Genomic DNA, 22,714 nt, shown 5'->3' with positions numbered 1-22,714 from the left:
CTAAATATTTAAAAATTAAATTATTTTCCATAATATCATAACCTATTTATCGATTTACTTTGCCCAATTTTCCTAATTTGATTATAACAATTTTAAATATTTTAATTTGACAAAACGATAGTCTTATCAATTTTAATTACCGTCAATTACGTAAAAAAAAACCCCACTATGAAACGGTCCAAACTTATTGAACATGATAATAAACAACAATTTGAATCGTTTACCATCGAAGAAACCATGCATAAAGAATTAGGGAGTGTACATGGTCCGAGTTGAGTTGGGTTGAGGGATTTTTTTGACCCAACCCAAAAGTTCGGGTTGGTTGGATTGGTAACCTAACCCAACTCGAAACATTTCACAACCCAACGCAACCCAATCCTATATTTTCGGGTTGAGTTGTCAAATGTTTTTCGAATACAATCTTAGATAAAATATACTAAAAGTTCACAAACAAACATAAATCAATCTATAATTATTCACAAAAAAAAAATCAACAAAAAAAATAAGCAGAGAAAATTGTAACATATTGACATAGTTCAACTTTGTCATAAAACTAAAGACAACTAAATACCTACCTTTCTTGATAATTAGTTAAAAGTAACAAAAATAATAAAATAAATAATAAAAATGATTAGTTTAAAGAGATGATATATAATAAAAATAAAAATAAAATATATAAATATTTTAATTAAAATATGCTTATTTCTAATTAGAAATTCAATTATTAAAAAATAAAAATTATAATTTTTTATTTATTGAAATAGGCTTATTTCTACGTCATTATATTTTTAAAGTTTAAAAATTGTTAAATGCTTTTAAATAATTCGAAAATTTAATATTTAGGACCAAAGTTTATGATTGGACAAAAGTGTTCCACTAATTTAGCTTCTATTAAAAAAAATAATTTCAACGAGCCATTTAATAATTCTCAATCATTTCATTAATAAAAAATTGAAAAAAATTAATTTGTGAATAAAATAATTTTATATTATTAAAATATTAGTAGGAGCTTATTTAAGCACATGGGCATATTATTAAAATATTAATTTTTTCACATAAAATTTATTTTATTCAACGTCTCAATATTCGACTTATTATAAATGTGACCACACGTCTTAATATAATTTAACATATTTAGTTACAATTAATTAAATAATAGTTTAATAATTTATTACATGTCTATCGGGAATGAGACTGTCCCTCGAATCGTAAAGTCGAGAACCACCGATCACCGAATTTGATTATTATTATTATTTTAATTTGAATAACCACCAAATGTTTAATTTGACTTTCAAATTAAAAAAAAAAAAAAAAAAAAAAAAGAAAGAATTATGGTTAAGGATTAGGTTTGTAGAAGAAAGCTTTAAATAATAAATATAAAGACGTAGAAGGAAAGAAAAACTCTCAAAAAGTCAAATTAAATGCCAATTAAAATTATTTTAAAGCTTCTTCCTCAATTTATTTATTTTTTATTCAACATAAGACATCCGCCCATGTCTCAATTTATTTATGGTTGAGTCAATTTGACCATGTGAGATCCTACTTTGGTTAGGGAGGAGAACGAAACACTTTTGTGATGTCCCACATGGAGGAGAACAAATCACCCTTTAGAAGGGTGTGGAAACCTTTCCCTAGCAGACGCGTTTTAAAGCCTTGAGGGGAAGCCCGAAAGGGAAAGCCCAAAGAGGACAATATCTGCTAGCGGTGGATCTGAGTCGTTACAAATGGTATCAGAGCCAGTCACCGGACGATGTGCTGACCTTCTCGTTGTTCCCCGAAGGAGGGTAGACACGAGGCGGTGTGCCAGTAAGGACGCTGGGCCCCAAAGGGGGTGGATTTGGAGGCGTTCCCACATCGATTGGATAAAGGAACGAGTGCCAGCGAGGACGCTGGGCCCCGAAGGAGGGTGGATTGTGATGTCCCACATTGGTTGGGGAGGAGAACAAATCACCCTTTATAAGGGTGTAGAAACCTTCCCCTAGCAGACGCGTTTTAAAGCCTTGAGGGGAAGCCCAAAAGGGAAAGCCCAAAGAGGACAATATCTGCAAGTCTTGAGGGTTGTTACAAATATATAAGAGCCAGACACCGGGCGATGTGCCAACGAGGAGGTTGTTCCCCGAAGGGGGTAGACATGAGGCGGTGTGCAAGTAAGGACACTGAGCCCTGAAGGGGGTGGATTTGGTGGGGGTCCCACATCGATTGGAGAAATGAACGAGTGGTAGTGATGACATTAGGCCCTGAAGGGGGTGGATTTGGTGGGGGTCCCACATCGATTGAAGAAATGAACGAGTGGTAGTGATGACATTAGGCCCTGAAGGAGGGTGGATTGTGAGATTCAACATCGATTGGGGAGAAGAACGAAACACTCTTTAAAAGAGTGTGGAAACCTCTCCCTAATAGATGCATTTTAAAGCCTTGAGGGCTGTTATAAATGATATAAGAGCCAGACACCGGGCGATGTGCCAGCAAAGACGCTGAGCCCTGAAGGGGGGTGAATTTGGTGGGGGTCCCACGTCGATTGGAGAAATGAACGAGTGGTAGTGAGGACATTGGACAGGGGGTGAATTGTGGGTGAATTTGGTGGGGGTCCCACGTCGATTGGAGAAATGAACGAGTGGTAGTGAGGACATTGGACAGGGGGTGAATTGTGAGATTCAACATCAGTTAGGGAGAAGAACGAAACACCCTTTAAAAGAGTGTGGAAACATCTCTAGTAGACACGTTTTAAAGCCTAAAGAGAACAATATCGGCTAGTGGTGGCCTAAAGAGAACAATACCGGCTAGTAGTGGGCTTGAGCCGTTACAGACCAAATCAAAAATATTGTTACACCACAATCCAACTTTACCCAACCCTATATAATATTAAAATAATATTGTAAACATTTTTAAAAATATTTATAAAAAAAAAAACCGAAATTATCCATGGGCCTTGCTTTTATTACCTGGAAGGTTGAGTGGGCTTCCTTCGGCCCAAATAGAAATTTGATTATACGTTTAAAAAAAAAATGAAAAAGATTTTTGTTATTGTAAAAGCGGTAAAAATTAATCTAGCTTTAGTAAATGACTAAAATACCCCAATCATAAATGGGTATTTTCTTTTATTTTTTATTTATTTATTTTTGAATAAATTTGTATATAGTATTTCTGTACACATAGTTCACGCACACGTATGAACCCACTATACGGGACTCATGTGCATTCTTTCTAGATTTAGCTACTAGTTAACATATGCTCTCACGTTGCCAGAAACCATCGAAAACAAAGGAGCGGGTATCATATCATAGTGTATGTATTGGCTCGTGACATACAACATGCCTGAAGTCCCACGTTACTAAATCATGATATACGATTGTGATGCACTTCATACTTCCATACTATTCATAACATAACATTTCTTGGCATATACATACGTGTGCATTACATATCATTCGATGCCCACGAATCTCTAATTTTAATTGACGTTGTCCAATCTGACCTATGCCGTTCCATAAAAGCACATGAATATATCATTAAGATATTATTTTTTTTTTTTGCACATAAAATTTATTTTATTCAACGTCTCAATATTCGACTTACTATAAATGTGAGTACACGTCTTAATATGATTTAATATATTTAGTTACAATTAATTATATAATAGTTTAACAATTTATGACATGTCTATCGGGAATGAGACAGTCCCTCCAATCATCCAATCAGTGATGTTGATTTTTTTATTTTTATTTTTTAATTTGAATAATCATTAAAAGTTTAATTTGACTTTCAAATTAAAAAAAAGGATTATGGTTAAGGATTAGGTTTGTATTATAAAGACGTAGAAGGAAAGAAAAACTCTAAAAAAGTCAAATTAAATGACAATTAAAATTATTTTAAAGCTTCTTCCTTAATTAATTTATTTATTTATTTATTCAATATAGGACATCCACCCATGTCTCATCAACCACTTATGGATGGGAGAGAGAAAGTTGTAAGGGTATTTTTGTCATTAAAAAAAATTCAACATGCGGGTTGACATTTTTATGGTTGAGTCAATTCGACCATGTGAGATCCTACGTCGGTTGGGGAGGAGAACGAACCACTCTTTAAAAGAGTGTTGAAATCTCTCCCTAGTAGACGTGTTTTAAAGCCTTGAGGGCTGTTACAAATGGTATAAGAGCTGGACACCGGGTGATATGCCAGCGAGGAGGTTGTTCCCCGAAGAGGGTAGGCATGAGGCGGTGTGCTAGCAAGGATGCTGAGCCTCGAAGGGAGTGGATTTGGTAGGGGTCTCACATCGATTGGAGAAATGAACGAGTGGTAGTGAGGACATTTGGCCTTGAAGGAGGGTGGATTGTGAGATTCAACATCGGTTGGGGAGAAGAACGAAACACCCTTTAAAAGAATGTGGAAACCTCTCCCTAGTAGACACGTTTTAAAGCCTTGAAGAGAAGCTCGAGAGGAAAAGTCTAAAAAGAACAATATCTGCTAGTGGTGGGCTTGAGCCGTTACAGACAAACTCAAAAATATTGTTACAGCTCAATCCAACTTTACCCTACTTTTAAGATTAAGGTCGTTGTAACATGTGAGTGTTTGATATGAGGATCGGGTTGAGTTGAGTTTTGAAATTTATTCTAGTTGCTCGAATCATCAACCCAACTAACCCGAAACTTTGGGCTTCTCGTGCTCGTAATATACAATGCACATGATGTCATGACCTGATTTTCAAGTCTTTGAGAAATTGGACTGCGACCAAAAAGGCGAAAGTGAAAATAATTAAATTAAAAGTAAAATAAAATAAACAATAAAATATGAAAAATACTGTAAAATTTTGCACGGATTAAAAGACATGTAACCATTGTTAAAAATCCAATAAAAAGAAACGGTATAAAAAGGTGTTCACGTTATTAACACCCCGGGTCGACACCCCTCTGTGATAACACAGCTTCCGAGCACCTCCTCACCTCGACTAGTACCTAAAAAAGAAAAGGAAAAAACAGGTGAGTTTATAAATATACCTAATAAGCAACCTACTTGTAGACTCTTCGCATCCTTAACCTAGTAGGTTATCACGGGTTTTTCTTTGGGCTCTAAGAAGTTCAGGCTTTTTACTGTAGCTATCTAAGCTTGTAGGTAAGTCGTGAAGTCCTCAACAGATCTTAATCATCCATCACGAGTCAACTACCCATGTAATTTCGGTCACTATCAAGATCGGTTTACGGAACTGCAGCTTTTGCCTTGTTCCATTTCTACACTCAATAGGAGCACTCCCACGTGATGTCTATCCATGTAAGACTGGTTCATGGAGTCGTGGTGTTAGAGTTTTAACTCATTTCTACACACAATAGAGAAACCCCTTGTAATATATACCAATGTAGTCCCTAATCTCTTTTCGGTACTGGTTTACGAATCTGCGGCTTTTGCCTCTATCTATTCTACGCTCAATAGATGAGCTTACCCACCCGCGTAGTCCCTAATGTCTCTTCGAGGCCAGTTTATAGAATTGTGGCTTGGTCTTAGGGGTTCTGATGACATCGTGCACCCTACTTTCAAGCCTATCAGCTCTTTTAGTCATCTTTGTCGTAGAAGTCTACAAGTTTTTTGGGCTTCTAGATCGTTTACATCTCGTCTCTCGTTTCTAGGAGTTCGAGACTAACTCCCCAAGTTTAGTCCACCCTATGAATACACTCGGGTCTATACCTCTAGTCGCTCATGATCTTGAGGTGTAAGGACTAAATTAATTTAAAACATTTAGAATATGTTAAAGACTTAAAAGATATAATATACATTTTTCGTAGACCTTAAACTTTACTTAGTCTATGTCGTGGTCTAACTTGACCTATGTCGTTTCATAATATCAGAACCTATTCATCGGGTTCACTTCACCACATACATACATGTGCATTGCATATCATTCATTTTAATCATGCATGACTCGTCAAGTATCTCATGAGACATAACGGAAACATGGTGTTCGTTGGATCTTTCAAGATCTAAGTATACCCAGACATTCCATGACATCGTAATTAGAGTATCTCTAAGGAATTAAACCACATAACGCTGAGGGAAAGAGTTGTGCGGAAGGAAGTGTTGACTAGCTAAAAGAGGATGTGGATCATAGTAGATTGTTCACCCTTTTTTCGGATTGAGGTAAGTAGTTTTTATATTGGACGCCTTTCGTGATCGTTAGATATGCTTACATTTTGTTTGTTTTGTGATTGTTGTGATGGTTATGCGTACATGAAAATGTTGTTTTCAAATGTTATAGGACTTGTTATAGGACCTCTTGTACGTATTGTAATGGTTCTTGTGAAATAAAATTGTGATAATTACTCGTTAGTGAACAGGTTTTACCACCGTGATCACAGGCTAAATGACCTACATTTTGATACATTCGATATTTTTAAAATCCACAAATTTACTCAACACAAAATCGAAACTTTAGGATTATGTTAAACATAAAATTCAAATTTATATCTTAAAATATATCATGTAACTATTAAACACAAAATTGGAAGTTACGGTCATATATGTTTAAGGTTTAAGAATCTACTGAAACTAAGGGTGTACATGGTCGGGGTTGAATCCAACCACCCAACCCAACCCAACTTTTCACAATCTGACCATCCAACCCAACCCAACTTTTCACAATTGACCATCCAACCCAACCCAACCCAAAACTTTTCACAACCCAACCCAACTCTCTCTCTCTCTTTTCGGGGTTTCAATTTTTTTCAAGTTTTATTTATCCACAATTTATAAATATTCTGATACGAGATAAAAAAATATATTAAAATATCACAAACAAACACAAATCAATTTATAATTATTCACACACAATAATAATAATAATAATAATAAATAAATAAATTCACAAAAAAAAAAGAAATGCAAAAATTGTAACCTAGTTTAACATTGTTATAAAATTAAACCCAACTAAATCCAGATATTTTTCTTGAGAATTTGTTAGAATAATAAAAATATAAGGATAGATCATGAAATTAAATAAATAATAAAATTGACCTCAAACTGAGATTCCTTAGACCGGCCAAGGTACCACTCTCGCAAACCCATTAATAATGATGGATTCTTAATATATTTTATATATTTTTATTTGACTGGGTAACCTGAAGGTTTTGTCCCACGAACCCGAAACCAAATAAATTCAGTTTGGGTTTAGAAAAATGAACTCAACCCTACTCGAAATGCTAATCCAACCCACCCAACCCTTTTCGTTCTGGTTGGGTTGGTCCAGGTTGTCGAGTTGAATGTACACCCCTAATTGAAACAAAATTGAAAATCCATCGACATAATATATATTTTTTTAAGTTCAATAACAAACTAAATCTCAAAGTTCAGAATTAAACGTGTAATATAACCAACAAAATTATACATATGATTGGAAAAAAAAAACACGAGAATGATTTAGGGGTAAAGACGAGGGCAACAAAACGAGACCTTATTGACCCAAATAGAACTACACGAACCCAAATGACAATATTCTACTTTACATTTGTATGTACTTTGAGAACTTTTTACAATAAATTTAAAGAAACGAAATACTATTAAAGTTTAGGAACCAAATATACAATTTGATCGATATATACCCCCAAAATATACTATTCGAGTTTACTTTCACATAAATGAGCATAGAGGCATAGCAAACCTTTTTCGATGTACCAAGCTATGTATGAAGACTATGCTACATGATTCGATGAGCAACAGATCTCGTCGACATAATCGGTGCGCACGTAGACTGCATTAACCAGTGAGCTATGAGTCCGACCATAAAACACGTAAACCAATGCGCCGATTGCAAACCAGACAGAAACCCGGATCCAAGTTGCGAGCCTGAAAGTCGGGTTCAGTATATAGATCAGTAGAAAATTCATCAGAAGTTGATTTGAATGGTAAGTTCATGTGTCAATACTCACCCAAGATCAATCAGCAAGTAAGAGTTAATAAGAATGCAAGCAGCTGGTAAGAAAGGCACATATGGGCAAGCAAAACCTGAGTGAAAGAAAATGACAAGCACAGCTAAGTAAGATCCAGATAACATTGCCATTTAAAGACGACTATACAGTCAACAAATAACAATTAATTCAAGCGGTGTCGTTAGCAAATTTAATCGAGTTCAATCAGCTTTTTTTTAAGAAGAAACTAAGAGTGTAACAACCCAAACTCACCGCTAGCAGATATTGTCCTTTTTGGACTTTCCCTTCGAGGGCTTCCCCTCAAGATTTTAAAACGTGTCTGCTAGGGAGAGGTTTCCACACCCTTATAAGGAATGTTTCGTTCTCTTCTTCAACCGATGTGGAATCTCACAATCCGCCCCCCTTGGGGGCCCAGCGACCAGTGACTGACTCTGATACCATTTGTAGCAACTCAAGCCCACCACTTGCGGATATTGTCCTCTTTGGGTTTTTCCTTCAAGGACTTCCCCTTAAGGTTTTAAAATGTGTCTGCTAAGCAGAGGTTTCCACACCCTTATAAGGAATGTTTTGTTCCCATCTCCAACCGATGTGGAATCTCAAGATCCACCCTCTTTAGGAGCCCAACGACCGGTGACTGGCTCTGATACCCTTTGTAAGGGCCCAAGCTCACCGCTAGCAGATGTTGTCCTCTTTGGGCTTTCCCTTCAAGGGCTTCTCCTCAAGGTTTTAAAACGCATCTGCTAGGGAGAGGTTTCCACACCCTTTTAAGGAATGTTCCGTTCCCCTCTCCAACCGATATGGTATCTCACAATCCACCCCCTTGAGTGTCCAGCAACCGGTGACGGGCTTTGATACCATTTGTAACAGCCTAAGCTCACCGCTAGCAGATATTGTTCTCTTTGGGTTTTTCCTTCAAGGGCTTCCCCTCAAAGTTTTAAAACGTATCTACTAAGGAGAGGTTTCCACACCCTTATAAAGAATGTTTCTTTCCCCTCTCCAATCAATGTGAGATCTCAAAGAGAGAGATGAAAGAATATACCCGGGCGCGCACAAAAAAGACAAAAAACAAGCCCCAACAGTAAAAAGAGTTCGACGCTTGCTAGAAAAAGGACTCGAATCTAAAAGAACATGATCAAACTCATAATTACATTACAAAAAGGCCTAATAACGCTCATAAGCAAGTGGGCCTAGCCACCTCCACCAATCAATTATAGGATAGATAATTATGATTTCACAGTATAAATGATACAAACCTCCTCTATGGCCAAAGCTGTGTCTTGCATCATCTTGATCTAAGGAAGCCAGGACAATCAGGCTACCCAATAGAAGAACTCCACCGACTCCACAGGAGACGAAGCGAGGAATGCTGGTAACAGAAATCGTTAGAACTGAATTCAAAATAGGTTGTGCGCTACTTTAGATAGTTCATGCCGTCCATACATAATGTTTTCAGCAGTACTATAATGTTCCATGGAGCTAAGGTCTAAAACATGGAACAAATTTGTGCATGTTCCATGGAGCTAAGGTCTAAAACATGGAACAAATTTGTGCTCCTCATATGATTCAGTACCTACGTTAACAACTCAAGCCCACCGCTAACAGATATTGTCCGCTTTGGCCCGTTACGTATCGCCGTCAATCTCACGATTTTAAAACGAGTCTATTAGGGAGAGGTTTCCACACCCTTATAAAGAATGTTTTGTTTCCCTCTCCAACCGACGTGGGATCTCACAATCTACCTCCTTGGGGGCCCAGCATCCTCGCTGGCACACCGTCCAGTGTCTGGTTCTGATACCATGTGTAACAGCTCAAGCTCACCGCTAACAGATATTGTCCGCTTTGGCCCGTTACGTATCGCCGTCAGCCTCACGATTTTAGGCAACGCATCTCAATGCTTAAGACTTCATACATACATTATGGTTTCCACACACTTAAAACGTAGGCTTCTAAAGTTGATTACCTGGGGAGATACTTGGCTGAAGCTGTGAATGTAACTATTAGAATTCCTATACAGACAAGTGCAATAGCCCAAGCAGCCGTTTTTCGCCTTTTCTCTTCTGCATTCATTTTAAAAGAAGATGTCAACTTATAGCTCCACAGATCCTTACCATCTACAATCCGAGGCTTAACGGATTATTATTCATGGAAAAATCTCTCGGTTCAATCTTTACGTATCATTTCACTTACAAACAGCTTGTTCTTATAAAAGAAAAATTTTACAAGACGTAGAGATAGTAGTCATTCTAACCTCGAGATACGTCTCTCTCGATAAGAGGGTAACTGAGCATGGTGTTTCCTTTGTCGCTTGAACCAGATGAATCTCCAACAACATTGCTATCGGTTTCCGGGCTCTCACCATCTAACTGTGATAATTTCGAGTTGATAGCCTCTTGAAGTGAAGATGGAAGTGGGGACTCATGTGGTGGAACATATCTGAGTATCAGAACTGATAATGCAACTGTAGTAAATGCAAGAAGTGTTCCTACACTTACCTGTATTCAACGGAAGAAGCATATAAGAAAAGATGGAATTAGAATCTTAATGTATTCTGTTTATGTTTTTAATAGATTTGATCGTTCTTCAATCATTTCATCTTCAGCTTATATGAAAACCTTGATTTACCATTCCAGCCAACTGTGAAACATCCATAAAAAAGGCCAGAGCTGCTGCAAAAAGACCTGTTATAATGGTGCCCTTTACTGGAACTTGAGTGTGCTTATTGATGTCTGCAAAAATAGAGGGTAACAATCCATCTCTAGCCATGGCCATTAGGATCCGGGGCTGGAAAATAAAGGAATGTGAAATTTTAACAATTAAGTAGTTCACGTTTAAAATAAAAGCACGACATCCCAATAGGTTGCCTGGTGTGAGGGCTTGGGATGTTTCAAGAGAACCGACAGGCCCCTAGTTCAAGCTCTTGATGATATCTCAATGTAGTTTGAGAGAATCGACCGAGCTTGAACTAGCATTCACCGTCGTTCGTATAGACCCCTAGTTCAAGACATCCCAATCGGTTGCCTGGTGTGAGGGCTTGGGATGTTTCAAGAGAACTGACAGACCCCTAGTTCAAGCTCTTGATGATATCTCATTGTAGTTTGAGAGAACCGACATAGCTTAAACTAGCATTAACCGTCATCCGTACAGACCCCCTAGTTCAAGACATCCCAATCGGTTGCCTGGTGTGAGGGCTTGGGATGTTTCAAGAGAACTGACAGACCCCTAGTTCAAGCTCTTGATGATATCTCATTGTAGTTTGAGAGAACCGACATAGCTTGAACTAGCATTAACCGTCATCCGTACAGACCCCCTAGTTCAAGACATCCCAATAGGTTGATTGGTGTGAGGGCTTGGGACGTTTCGAGCGAACCAACAGACCCCTAGTTCAAGCTCTAGATGATATCCCAATAGGTTGCCAACAGACCCCTAGTTTGAGAGAATCGACAGAGCTTGAATTGGCGTTCACCGTCATCCTTACAGACCCCTAGTTCAAGACATCCCAATAGGTTGCCTGGTGTAAACTAGACTGCACAAGGCCTTTCTGGAGATTAATAAAGGTGGGCTAGGAGCAAAGAAAAACTAGACTATTGCCATAATCGCCAGCAAGTGGCCACCTTAAACGAAAACGAAAACGAAAATCGACCTCTTCAAGGAACTAATAGCTGTACCAACACACGACCAGTTGCCAACCAAGACGATAACCCATGAACCGTAATTGCCCAACTATCTACCATGGAAAATAACTTTTATAGCACATACCTGAGGAAGAATTGAACCCAATAAGCTTGCAAAAAGAGCAGTCACTGCCCCAACCGTAATTATGTACCTGAGAATGAAAATGCTAGCTTTTAAAAGAAATACTGAAAGTAAAAAATAAACAGAACAAGCAAAGATTCCCATGAATTTCCCTCAATTTAGAGAATCCTCACATGGCCCATTGCACACCATAGCTAGCAAATGCAGAGGAGATAGGGGTGTCTGGATCCAAGGCATAATACGGTACCAAGCCAACTATCACCGTCGAAACGAGCATATACAAAATGCTACAGATAAGCATAGTAAGTCCTATGCCAAGGGGCAAATCTCGTTGAGGATTTTTCATCTGTCAATTCAAAAGTTCAAATAGTGATGAAATGCTATAAAACTATCAAGAGGTAGACCAAACGAAACAGAATTTCTAAAATCCATATTTTCGGTGTTCTTATTCGTATCCTTAATCCGTTCCTCATGATCTTAAGTGAGAATGACGTTGTTAACATAAACTATAAATGAGGTCATTTTCATTTCCTGGGACAAGAAAGTATTATCTCACAGCGATAACGAGATCGTAAAAAGTACCTCCTCAGCAGTGCTAGTAATTGAATCAAATCCGATGTACGAAAAGAAAACTACTGCAGATCCAGCAAACATCCCATTCACACCGAAGGGGAAGTATCTACAAGAACATAAGAAAGTGCAAACTAAGGGATACGCGTTCGAATAAAAAATTAATCACAAACAAAGTAGTTTCCTTTACCCGTTCGGAAGTTCGTATCCAACCCATCCATCTCTGAAACCAAGATATCCACCGACTATAGCAATGAAAAGCAAAGCACAGACATTTATAGTTGTGACTATGGTTTGAGCCAATGAACTCTGAAAAATAACCATTGTACTTCACAATAAAGGAACCCACAAGCGAAAGAGCAGATGAGATAAGAAAAGATTTCATGGTTCTACTGAAAACACCTTCTTTATCCCAAAGCACAAAAGGGCAGTAACAATACAGATTAAGATTGCAGCACATGGATCAACAACAATACCAAGTCCAGGGATCGTAATACGGGCCAAGAAAACCGGTAACTTATCCTCGCCTCCCAAAAACAGTGCCTGAAATGAACAAAAATGATAGCATCACGAGAAATTGCGCAGTGAGCACCATAAACATCTCATGCACGATAAATAGATTCAACTGCATATGTGAGTAGAGATTCGAACCTCTAATGTTTTGATCGAAGATATAATGTTTGAACCAAATGAGTTATGCTCAGGTTAGCCGTTTCTTTTTATTATTATTGTTTAATATATTCCTCAAAAGTTCTATAATAACGCATGTTTAGTCTCATATAAGGAACCAAGTATCCAACTCCCAGTCTCAAGTTTAAGACCATGAGTGAATGTAGGAAGTTTTTACTATACCAGATTGGGAGTTATGCCACGAGCCACCGTAGAACCACCGATCGTCCATTCCAGAATCAGTGCCCAGCCAACCAACCAAGCAACTCTGGGAGTAATCAACCACACAGTTAGTCGCCAAACGAGGGTCAAATAAGTTTATGCACAATGTAACGAATATGCTGCTAGCTGCTTACAGCCAGCTATATATAACACAAATCACATCCTTTCGGATTAATAGTAAAAGTGAAGCCTCATTGTCATTCAATAATGAATTTTCTAGCAACCAAGTATTGTAGAGACAAGTAGTTGTGCTGTGAAATTGGTGAATATATGTGTAAGCAAGCTCGGAACGCTATAAAAAAATCGTCATACCCTTCTCCAACGCAAATATATGTATAGTGATAGGCACTCCCTGCAGATGGGCATCGACAAGCAAGCTCCGCATAACAAAATGCTGAGAGTGCTGCAGCTACCCCAGCAATAAAGAATGATATTGTAAGAGAGGGTCCTGCGTGCTCTCTAGCAACTGTTCCAACCAAAATATACACTCCAGCTCCAATTGTAGCTCCAACTCCTGATGAGGAGGAAGCAAAGCAATCATCACACATCATAACCCTTTTAGTTTAACCAACCAAAAACAATAGAAACCCAATCCGCAAGAAAGAATTTATATGTTCGAGACATGATAAACACATTCAGATAACAAAATCTGTTAGGAACTACGAACCTCCACGATGGTATGATATTATCCACTTTGAGCTTAGGCTCTCATGGCTTTACTTTTGGTTTTCCCAAAAGGCCTTATACGAATAGGGATAGTATTCCTTACTTATAAACCCATGATCTTTCCCTTAATTAGTCAATGTGAGACTCCTCTCCCAACAATCCTCTCCTGGAACAAAGTACACCATAGAGCCTCTCTTGAGACCTATGGATAGAGCCTTCAAACAGTCTCCCCTTAATCGAGGCTCGACTCCCTTCTTAGAGCCCTCAAACAAAGAACACCCTTTGATTGACAATTGAGTCACTTTTGACTACACTTTCGAGGCTCACAACTTCTTTGTTCGACACTTGAGAATTTTATTGACATGGCTAAGTTAAGAGCATGACTCTGATACCACACTAGGAACCACGGACCTCCACAATGGTATGATATTGTCCACTTTGAGCATAAGCTCTCATGGCTTTGCTTTTGGTTTCCCCAAAAGGCCTCATACCAATGGAGATAGTATTTCTTACTTATAAACTCATGATCTTTCCCTATTAGTCAATGTGAGACTTCTCTCCCAACAATCCTCCCCTCGAACAAAGTACACCATAGAGCCATTCCTGAGGCCTATGGATGGAGCCCTCGAACAGCCTCCCCTTAATCGAGGCTCGACTTCTTCCTTGGAATCCTCGACCAAATAACACCCTTTATCAAGATAGTATTCGTTAATTATAAACTCATGATCTTTCCCTTAATTAGTTAACGTGGTACTCCTCTCCCAACAAAATCAAGCTTACATTAGAAAACTCATAGGATTGTCTTAAAAACAACTTGCACAACATAGGCAGCACAATTCCCAATGATACATAGCTCAATTTCAAAACATTGTAAGCCAAATAGTCCATGGAAAAGCAAGAATCTAGAACAGAAGAAAAAATCAAACAACCATTAAACATGACCCTACTCAATCCATCCCAGAAGGAGCAAATTACAGAAAGCAGAATCATGAAAACCCCCCAAAAACTCACCAATGGCAACAAGGTCAAGCGTAGATAATTTCTTAGCCAGTTGATGATGATTCTCCCTCGTTACATTCTCAGAATCCACCTGCTTTCTCCTAACCAAACTTTCAAAAACACCAGATAACCTTCTTCCATAATCAACATCCGAATCCCTCGAACTCTGCTCACGAACCAGCATATTATTCACAGACCAAGATGATCAAACTCGCTGTTCTTATCACAGTTCTTGAAAACCCATCGCCAGTTTACTTCAGAAATTCAAAGAGGTGTCAGAAACAATAGACAAATCGGATTATCTTTATCTTCACACTTCCCAATACAACGCACCATGCCCCCTTATATCCCTCAATCCCATTACATCTAACAGATCATCATACTGTAAATTTTTGGTACGAAATTTGGAAGGAACTTATCTGCTTCGGTTGAAACTTGAAACAAGAAACAGGAAACAGGAAACGGGAACAGCTTCTCCCACGGATTCACCGAGTTTAATGGCTGGCCCTCCTTGTTTGATTCTGTGTTCCCTTGATTTGCGGCAAACGAATAATTGGAGATGGAATATTAAAATGGCATCGGTATTAGTTTAGTAGAAGATTTTCCAATTTCGGCTGCAATTGCAAACGAAGTTGGATTTTCCATTCCGGTCCTCGTTTTGATAAGAACGAAAGAAAATTGAGAGATTCAAATCATTTCAATCTTTCATCGTTCTTAATATTTTGGTTTGTACTCTTACTTCACTTGGGAATCAATTTTTTAAATTTACTCCAATTTTTTTCTGCAAGATTTTAAATTTCTCCGTAAAATTAACCGTTTGATTTAAATTTTCGATTAAAACTAGATAATAATTGAACTATATTCAAGTTGACATGTTTAGAATATAGGAATGAGTCCGTTTAATTTTTTTTTTATTAATGGAAGTATAAGTTACATTTTTTTTTAAATTAGGGATTAATTTATTTTAATAATTGAATAATAATTGAGTTATTAGAATATACAGTCAGTTTAATTTTTTTTTATTAATGGAATTATACGTTTCATTTTTTTAAATTAGAAATTAATTTATTTTAATAATTAAATAATAATTGATCTACATTCGTGTTGACATATTTAAATATATAGATAATTGAATTAAGTTTAATTTTTTTTATGGATGGAATTATATGTTTCATTTTTTTAAATTAGGGATTAATTTATTTTAATAATTAAATTACAAATTTAGTTTTGAGTTCGTGTATAAAAAAAAATCATTTAAAATAATTCGTTGAAAATTTATAAGAGGTAATTGTTAAATGGAGAAAATTTAATTATTTTGGTCTTTAAAAAAATTTTAAGAATATTATTAAAAAAAAATTGAAAGTTTGGGATAATTTTTTAAATATAAAATAAAATTTATATATAAAAGAATGTAAAGGTGGAGAAATAGTGAGGAAGTCTTCAATTACAATTTGCTCACTGTCGACAGATACGACAAAAAAGAAAGCCAAAGAAAAGAAATTTCAAAGAATTAGCTTATCATAAAAATAACTGCTACGCAAGCTCAAATGTGCTCCACAAGACCACATTTTTTTAAATGACAAGGAGTGCGCCGTGGATTGGATCGGGTTATTGTTTAAATTCAACTTAATTGTTCGAGTTATAAATTTTTCTAATCAAACAATCCGACCCAATGAAAACACAACGAACAAAACAAACAACAAAAAGTTCAAATTCAAATTCTAACTCTAACGGTCCAAGCTCACCGTTAGAAGATATTATCTTTTTTAGATTTTTTCCTTCTGGGTCTTCCCTCTAGATCTTTAAAACGCGACTGCTAGTGAGAAGTTTTCGGTTTTGTTCTCAGCGAATGTGTGGTAGGCCCATATAACCCATAGGTCCCAGGATATTGATGGTGTCAGAACCTGACACCAAAACTTTTATAAACAAGGTTTTGTTCTCCTCCAGCAAATGTGTGGTGGGCCCATATAACCCATAGGTCCCAGGATTGATGGTATCAGAACCAGGCACCAAACGATGTGTTAGCAAGAAGACTGAACCCCGAATGAGTGTAGATACGAGGCGGTGTGCCAACAAGGACGTTGGTTCCTGAAGGGGATGGATTGGGGAGTCCTACATCGATTAGAGATCCCACATCGATTGAAGAGGAGAACGAAACATTCTTTATAAGGGTGTGGAAACCTCTCCCTAGCAAACATGTTTTAGAAACCTTATAGAAAAATTCAAAAGGGAAAGCCAAAATAAACGATGTCGGCTAACGCTGGGATTGGGTCGTTATACTCCATCTGTGTTTTATGAAAATAAAATAAGCAGAACAATGAGGCAATGGGATGATACTTCAGAGAAGCAAAAGAAATGGAGAAATCAAAATTCCATTCAAAGGTCATGACATCTAGCCAAAGCGATTTCGTCAAAAGCACAAATAGACAACAAGAGCAATGCTTTCCCTTTACATTCTCTAATGCTACAAACACTTAGCTTTCTACTAAGTGGCTAAGTTCATGTCATAGATGTTATTATACAAATCACAATAGTAACTTACCAAGTATGTGTGTTAGCCTTCTCACCTGGGTTTCGGTATGCAGGCGTCACCGCCATCCGAATGCTGCATCCACGGGCTTCGACTCCTTTCTCCATTTTCCCATGTCTGTTGCCTCACACTCCTGTCATTTGTATCCCCGCCCATACGCTACGACTTTTTCCTCCTCCGCTAAGCTCCTCCTCGTCCTCACACCTAGCAACAGTCTTCAAAAGCTCTGACTGCAGCAATGGACAGTTTTCTTTGAGAAACTCAAACCCATCAGATTGCATTACAGCTGCATCAAACCTTTGGACAATCAGACATTATGAATAAAGAGAAGTTGTCAACATTCAAGGTAAAGAGAAAAGATATCTTCAAATAATGCACATCATGGTGTACGTGCGCACGACCAGAAGAGTATCCACTCATCATAGTGTACGTGTGCACGACCAGAAGAGTATCCACTCATCATAGTGTACGTGTGCACGACCAGAACAGTATCCACTCATCACAGTGTACGTGTGCACGACCAGAACAGTATCCACTCATCACAGTGTACGTGTGCACGACCAGAACAGTATCCATTCATCATAGTGTATGTGTGCACAACCAGAACAGTATCCACTCATCTTAACAGAAAGAATAACAGAATACAGCCCTATCTCAAGCTCGAGGACTAACCCCCCCCCCCCCCCCCCCCTGCATGCCTTCCTCCTGGAGTATGTAAAATGGACTGTGGCAGATAATATTTCTTTTCGGAAAATAGTTTATCCACAAGTCAGACTCTTAGCATGACAAAAAAATCCTAATTTCATGAGATTCTTGAACTCTGAAGTGAAAATAAAATAGTAACCTGTGGTTTAAGGGCCAAAATTTAGGCAGACAACACTGCATCATCAATTCAAATCCTAGATTATTTACGACTTCAAGACGGTAGAAAAACACAAACAATAATAAGCATGGATACATCCACCACCAAGCAAACATTTATAGCATTTATTGAAGAAGATGCACACCAACAATCACGAAGTATCTTCGACCAATTGTAAGGTGTGAAGGAGAAAAAACAGCCCCGCACACTGGCGCAGTCCTAATCAGAAAAGTAAAATGTCGCCCAAGTCACCTAAAAGACAAATATTCAGCAGGATAATTCACAGAAACAAATGCTCAACAGATGTGCACAAATTTCAACTAAGAAAGATTACCGGAAAGCATAATGTTATAATTCTACTCCATGTTATGGAATATGCATAGCTGCTGAAATTGATCCATAGAATGCTAATTCTTCAATGAGAGTCAGCCAAACACATACCAACAAGATTTTCAGCAGTAAATTTTAGGCAAACAGACTTCAAATCAGCAGCGTGATAGAGGTCAGCAAGGGCCAGCATATGGGATACAGAGTGCACAGATATGTCCTTGCAAAGTACAGATTCACACATCAATCTAAGTCTGGGTAAATCATATTTATCAGCAGCAGCTAATAATTTTGCAGGTAATGAATCAGGTACAGATGGAACTGAAGACGAGCTTGCTTCTAAGAACTCATCATCTTCTGGGAGAGTATCCCTATAAATGAAATGCAGCAGAGCCTGCACAGATGAAATGCAAGAAACCGTCACCAGACGAGAATAAGCACACTGGACGTGCTACAAATCCAGCCAATTACATATTGGAAGTGGCAAAAGTAATAGCTTTTTTTTAGAGAATTCACCTTAAAAACCCTAGGTTCCATTTCTGTTATATGAATTTCATCATTATCTTCTTCCATCATGTTGACAAAATCGTTTTCAAAAACAGGAGAGCGAGCGGCCAGTACTAGCTTGTGAGCACGAAACTTTTCCCCTGACACATTGAAAGTGACATCTGAACCCTCCTCATTGTCCAGTAATGTGCCAAAATGAGCTCCAATATCAGATTCAGGGACATGGATGGAGTGTAGTCTTGAACTGTCTATTCCGGATACAACAACACCAACAGTGCAATTTATTTTCAAGCAATCGTCCTTAAGGAAAACCGATGTTTCAAGTGAAGTCCTTCGGAAGAAACGCTTATAGCCCCTAAGACCAAAGGAAATAATACAATAATTATTAATAATAACTACAAAAACCATAAAAACGAGCTTGCATACAATCCATTTGGTGAAAGAAAAAAGTGAAAAGTAATCCTTTTCACAATCACATATTTTCTAATGTATTTATGCCAGCTCAATCTTTGATTTCAGACCAAGTTACAAAGATCATGTACTTCATCATATATCCAATAGCAAGAAGATGGTTATCAAGAAGAAAGGTGCAAAAGAAATTCATGTAGAAAATTAAATATTAGTTAATTCACTTGTTTTAAAATGCTCCAACGGATCGAATATGAAAACAAAAAAAGCTAACGGTAATTCATATGTTAGGATTCACCACCCTTACTATCAACTCGTCACCAGTCACCATAATATTAGGTCCCCAAGCATGCTTAACTAGAGGGTTTTGATGGAACTGGTGCACTAGAGCTAGTATGGTTGCATCCACTCCCCAATCAAGATTTGCTTCAAATATATGCTTAACTTTCAAGCCACATTATCAAAGGAAAAGATGGAATTGCACAATCGAAAAGTTTCTCATTCTTCGTATCAAAAGCCTCCAAAGATATATCTAGTACGACAAATAGGGATGCTAGACAAAGACAAAAAGTCGAGCAATCAAGTTGATTAGGCTTCATAAATTATAAAATGAAACACATTCTCTGACTGAATCCGACCCCACTCATGACTCCTCCCAGAGGGAAATGCCACCAGTACAAGCGCCAGAGCATGCGGTGTCTCCACCCTCCAAAACAGTGACGTTGACTATTGAAACCCTGCAGACATTGATCCAGGCTGCTGTGACAAATCAAGGAGGGAGGAGAAATGGAGATAACTCCAGTATGACCAGGGAATCGAAGTACTTGAGGAATTTTTGCAAGTATGACCTGTTTGTGTTTGAAGGAAAGTCCACTGATCCAAGCATAGCTGAAGCTTGACCAGGGAATCGAAGGAGGGAGGGGAGATGGAGATAACTCCAGTATGACCAAGGAATCGAAGTACCTGAGGGATTTTTGCAAGTTTCATTAATTCAATTAAAATTTTCTTTTCTTGTTTGGAGGGAAAAAAAAGTAGTTTTGTGTTTGATAGGCAATTTAGCTCACAGCCTGCAGGGTATGCAATAAAGCACATCCCATGGTTCCTCATTAATTATCCCACATGTTCATCATTGTGGTTCGACAACTACACCCACCTTGCTGTTTAGCTATCAATATTGAGCTAAAAGGAAGAAAAATATTCCTTATCCATATATTCCCAATTTGAAAATCTAAGGCATCCATTTCATAATTGCTAAGCATCCTCTAAACATGTCAAAATGAATGGCAATTGATCAAACATCATGCAACTAATCGTTACCCACGGTTCTAAATTCATTCATTGACAACAAAAAGGAGAAAACTCAAACATTAAGAAGCATAATTCTTACCACATGCTACCTCTGTACTTGACCGTGTAAGGCCCACTCTCGAGCGATCGATCGAAATGACTATGCACCTTGTGCTTTCCTTCACCACTCTGGTCCACCAAAGTGAGCTCAAACAAGGCACGCACATCAGTGCCCTCGCTGGCCAAGGCAATGAACACCGACACATAAGCTGAACTATCCTCCGGATTCTTCCCGTCAGGATAGAAGTATATAGCCCACTGATACCCTCCGACGGTAAAAGTCTCGCTAGCAATATGCTTTCCCACGCCGATACCCTAAGCGAGAGAATAACCCTTGATCACAAAGTTATGTGAGGCATTAATAGTTTCAGTAACAGACCGAGAGGTCGTCGGAGAAGCTAAGGGGCTGTTGTTGGGCGAGTACATCTTGTTATGGCTGCGGAAACGAGATGATCATGGGATTCAACGCGGAATTAGAACCCTAGGCCGAGAATACGAACCTGGAAAGGAGAAAGGGTGCGAAGGGGATGGAATTTTGAAGCTTCTGCCGGAGATTTTACAGAGAGAATGAAACGAAGATTTGGGGGAGAAGGATTTTGAGTTTTTATTCAATGGAAAATCAGTAATCGCTGTCTTAAATTATCCATAAATAGTTTGCTTAAAAAAATATGTATTTTTCTAAATTAATAAAAATACACATAAAATTTAAATATTTTTAAATAATATCTTCTATTTAATTGATTCCAAAAAATACTTATTTAAAAAATATTCTAAACTTTAAAACCTTTCATTAATACGCTTCAAAATTTAAAAATTTTAAAAATATCCTTTTCTTTAATATATATCGTGTTTAAAAAATAACATAAAATTTTAAAGTAAATTAACACTCTTAATATTTATTAAAAAGAAATAAAAAAGATACAAATTTTAAAATACCCTTTTCTTTAATATCAAGTTTAAAAAATAACCATAAAATTTTAAGGGTAAAGTAACACTATTTATTAAAAAGAAATAAAAAAAAGATAAAAAAATTTAAAAATACCCTTTTCTTGAGGTTTAAAAAATAACATAAAATTTTAAGGGTAAATTAACACTCTTAATATTTATTAAAAAGAAATAAAAAAAAATTAAAAAATTTAATAAATAAAAAAAGAAAAAAATTTTAAAAATACCTTTTTCTTTAATTAATATCATGTTTAAAAAATAACTAAAAAATTTTAAAAGCACTCTTAATATTTATTAAAAAAAGAAATAAAAAAGATTATTACATCTACTCTTCTATTTCTCACAATTATCTCCAAACTTTTTAAATTTTTTCCCTAAAAGTGAAGTAAATTAAGATGTTTAAATGGTTAAAAGTGTTTATAATTTTTTTAAATTTTAAGACATTAACGAAACTTTTGAAAGTTTTTGTTTAGACCCAAAAATCTTTTTAAAAGTATAGTGTATTTTTTAAACAAAAGTTTTTTTTAAAACTTTTATTAAAAAATTAAAAATATTATTAAAAGTTTTAAAAGATAAATAATATTTTTGAGACCGTGCAAACTTTAAAAAAATTATAATAAATTTAAGAGTATTATTTAAACTTCATATTCCAAGCAAAAATTTAAGAATATTATTAAAACTTGAAACTTCTAAATATATATATATCAATTACATAGGTATCAATTATATCCCACGAACATCAAAATTAATTCTGAATTACTCAATTTAATATCTAGTCAAATTCCAAAATTATAATTGAGCAATTAAATGAACATTTGAAGGGAAATTATATTTTGATCAATTCTTTGTTCTTCGTTCACCCTTGAATTGAGTTTTTTCAATCAATTCAGTTAACAACAAAATAAAATAGAAAAACAAAAAACAAAAAACAAAAAGCTTCTTCGCTTAGCTTCACATACAAGTTCATGTAAAAAATTCAATTGTCTCCACAAGATAATC

General features: G+C 36.8%; 2 protein-coding genes across 2 annotated transcripts; both read right to left on the bottom strand.

Annotated features, from left to right (window-relative positions):
- Nucleotides 1–7,418: 7,418 nt before the first annotated feature.
- On the bottom strand, nt 7,419–15,494 carry LOC111803328 (cationic amino acid transporter 4, vacuolar). Its single transcript, XM_023687677.2, has 14 exons — nt 14,802–15,494; nt 13,437–13,638; nt 13,086–13,170; nt 12,636–12,776; nt 12,424–12,542; nt 12,246–12,342; nt 11,837–12,009; nt 11,667–11,733; nt 10,533–10,691; nt 10,159–10,402; nt 9,871–9,967; nt 9,164–9,276; nt 7,911–7,986; nt 7,419–7,827 (listed from the first exon to the last, which is right to left on the bottom strand). The coding sequence occupies exons 1-14, from the start codon at nt 14,971–14,973 to the stop codon at nt 7,674–7,676; spliced, it is 1,899 nt and encodes a 632-aa protein (XP_023543445.2). The 5' UTR covers nt 14,974–15,494; the 3' UTR covers nt 7,419–7,673.
- A 1,651-nt stretch (nt 15,495–17,145) lies between these two features.
- On the bottom strand, nt 17,146–21,395 carry LOC111803338 (BTB/POZ and MATH domain-containing protein 4). Its single transcript, XM_023687690.2, is given in 5 exon segments — nt 17,146–17,471; nt 17,474–17,605; nt 18,623–18,902; nt 19,025–19,370; nt 20,811–21,395. Coding segments are annotated over 5 exon segments (1,263 nt in total). The 5' UTR covers nt 21,197–21,395; the 3' UTR covers nt 17,146–17,352.
- Nucleotides 21,396–22,714: the final 1,319 nt, after the last annotated feature.

The sequence above is a fragment of the Cucurbita pepo genome, chromosome 10, assembly GCF_057944985.1.
Source record: "Cucurbita pepo subsp. pepo isolate OVF chromosome 10, ASM5794498v1, whole genome shotgun sequence".
NCBI lineage: Eukaryota > Viridiplantae > Streptophyta > Magnoliopsida > Cucurbitales > Cucurbitaceae > Cucurbita > Cucurbita pepo.
Note: the sequence above shows the minus strand (reverse complement) of the source record. Positions and strands in the feature narration are given on the sequence as shown.

Excerpts from the sequence above, each read along its gene's own strand:
- LOC111803328 (XM_023687677.2), bottom strand. The coding sequence starts at position 14,973 with ATGCTGGTTCGTGAGCAGAGTTCGAGGGATTCGGATGTTGATTATGGA. Across the intron at positions 12,343-12,423 it reads GGATACGAACTTCCGAACGG|ATACTTCCCCTTCGGTGTGA; the intron begins GTAAAGGAAACT and ends ATGTTCTTGTAG. Across the intron at positions 9,968-10,158 it reads CGAGAGAGACGTATCTCGAG|AAGAGAAAAGGCGAAAAACG; the intron begins GTTAGAATGACT and ends AAATGAATGCAG.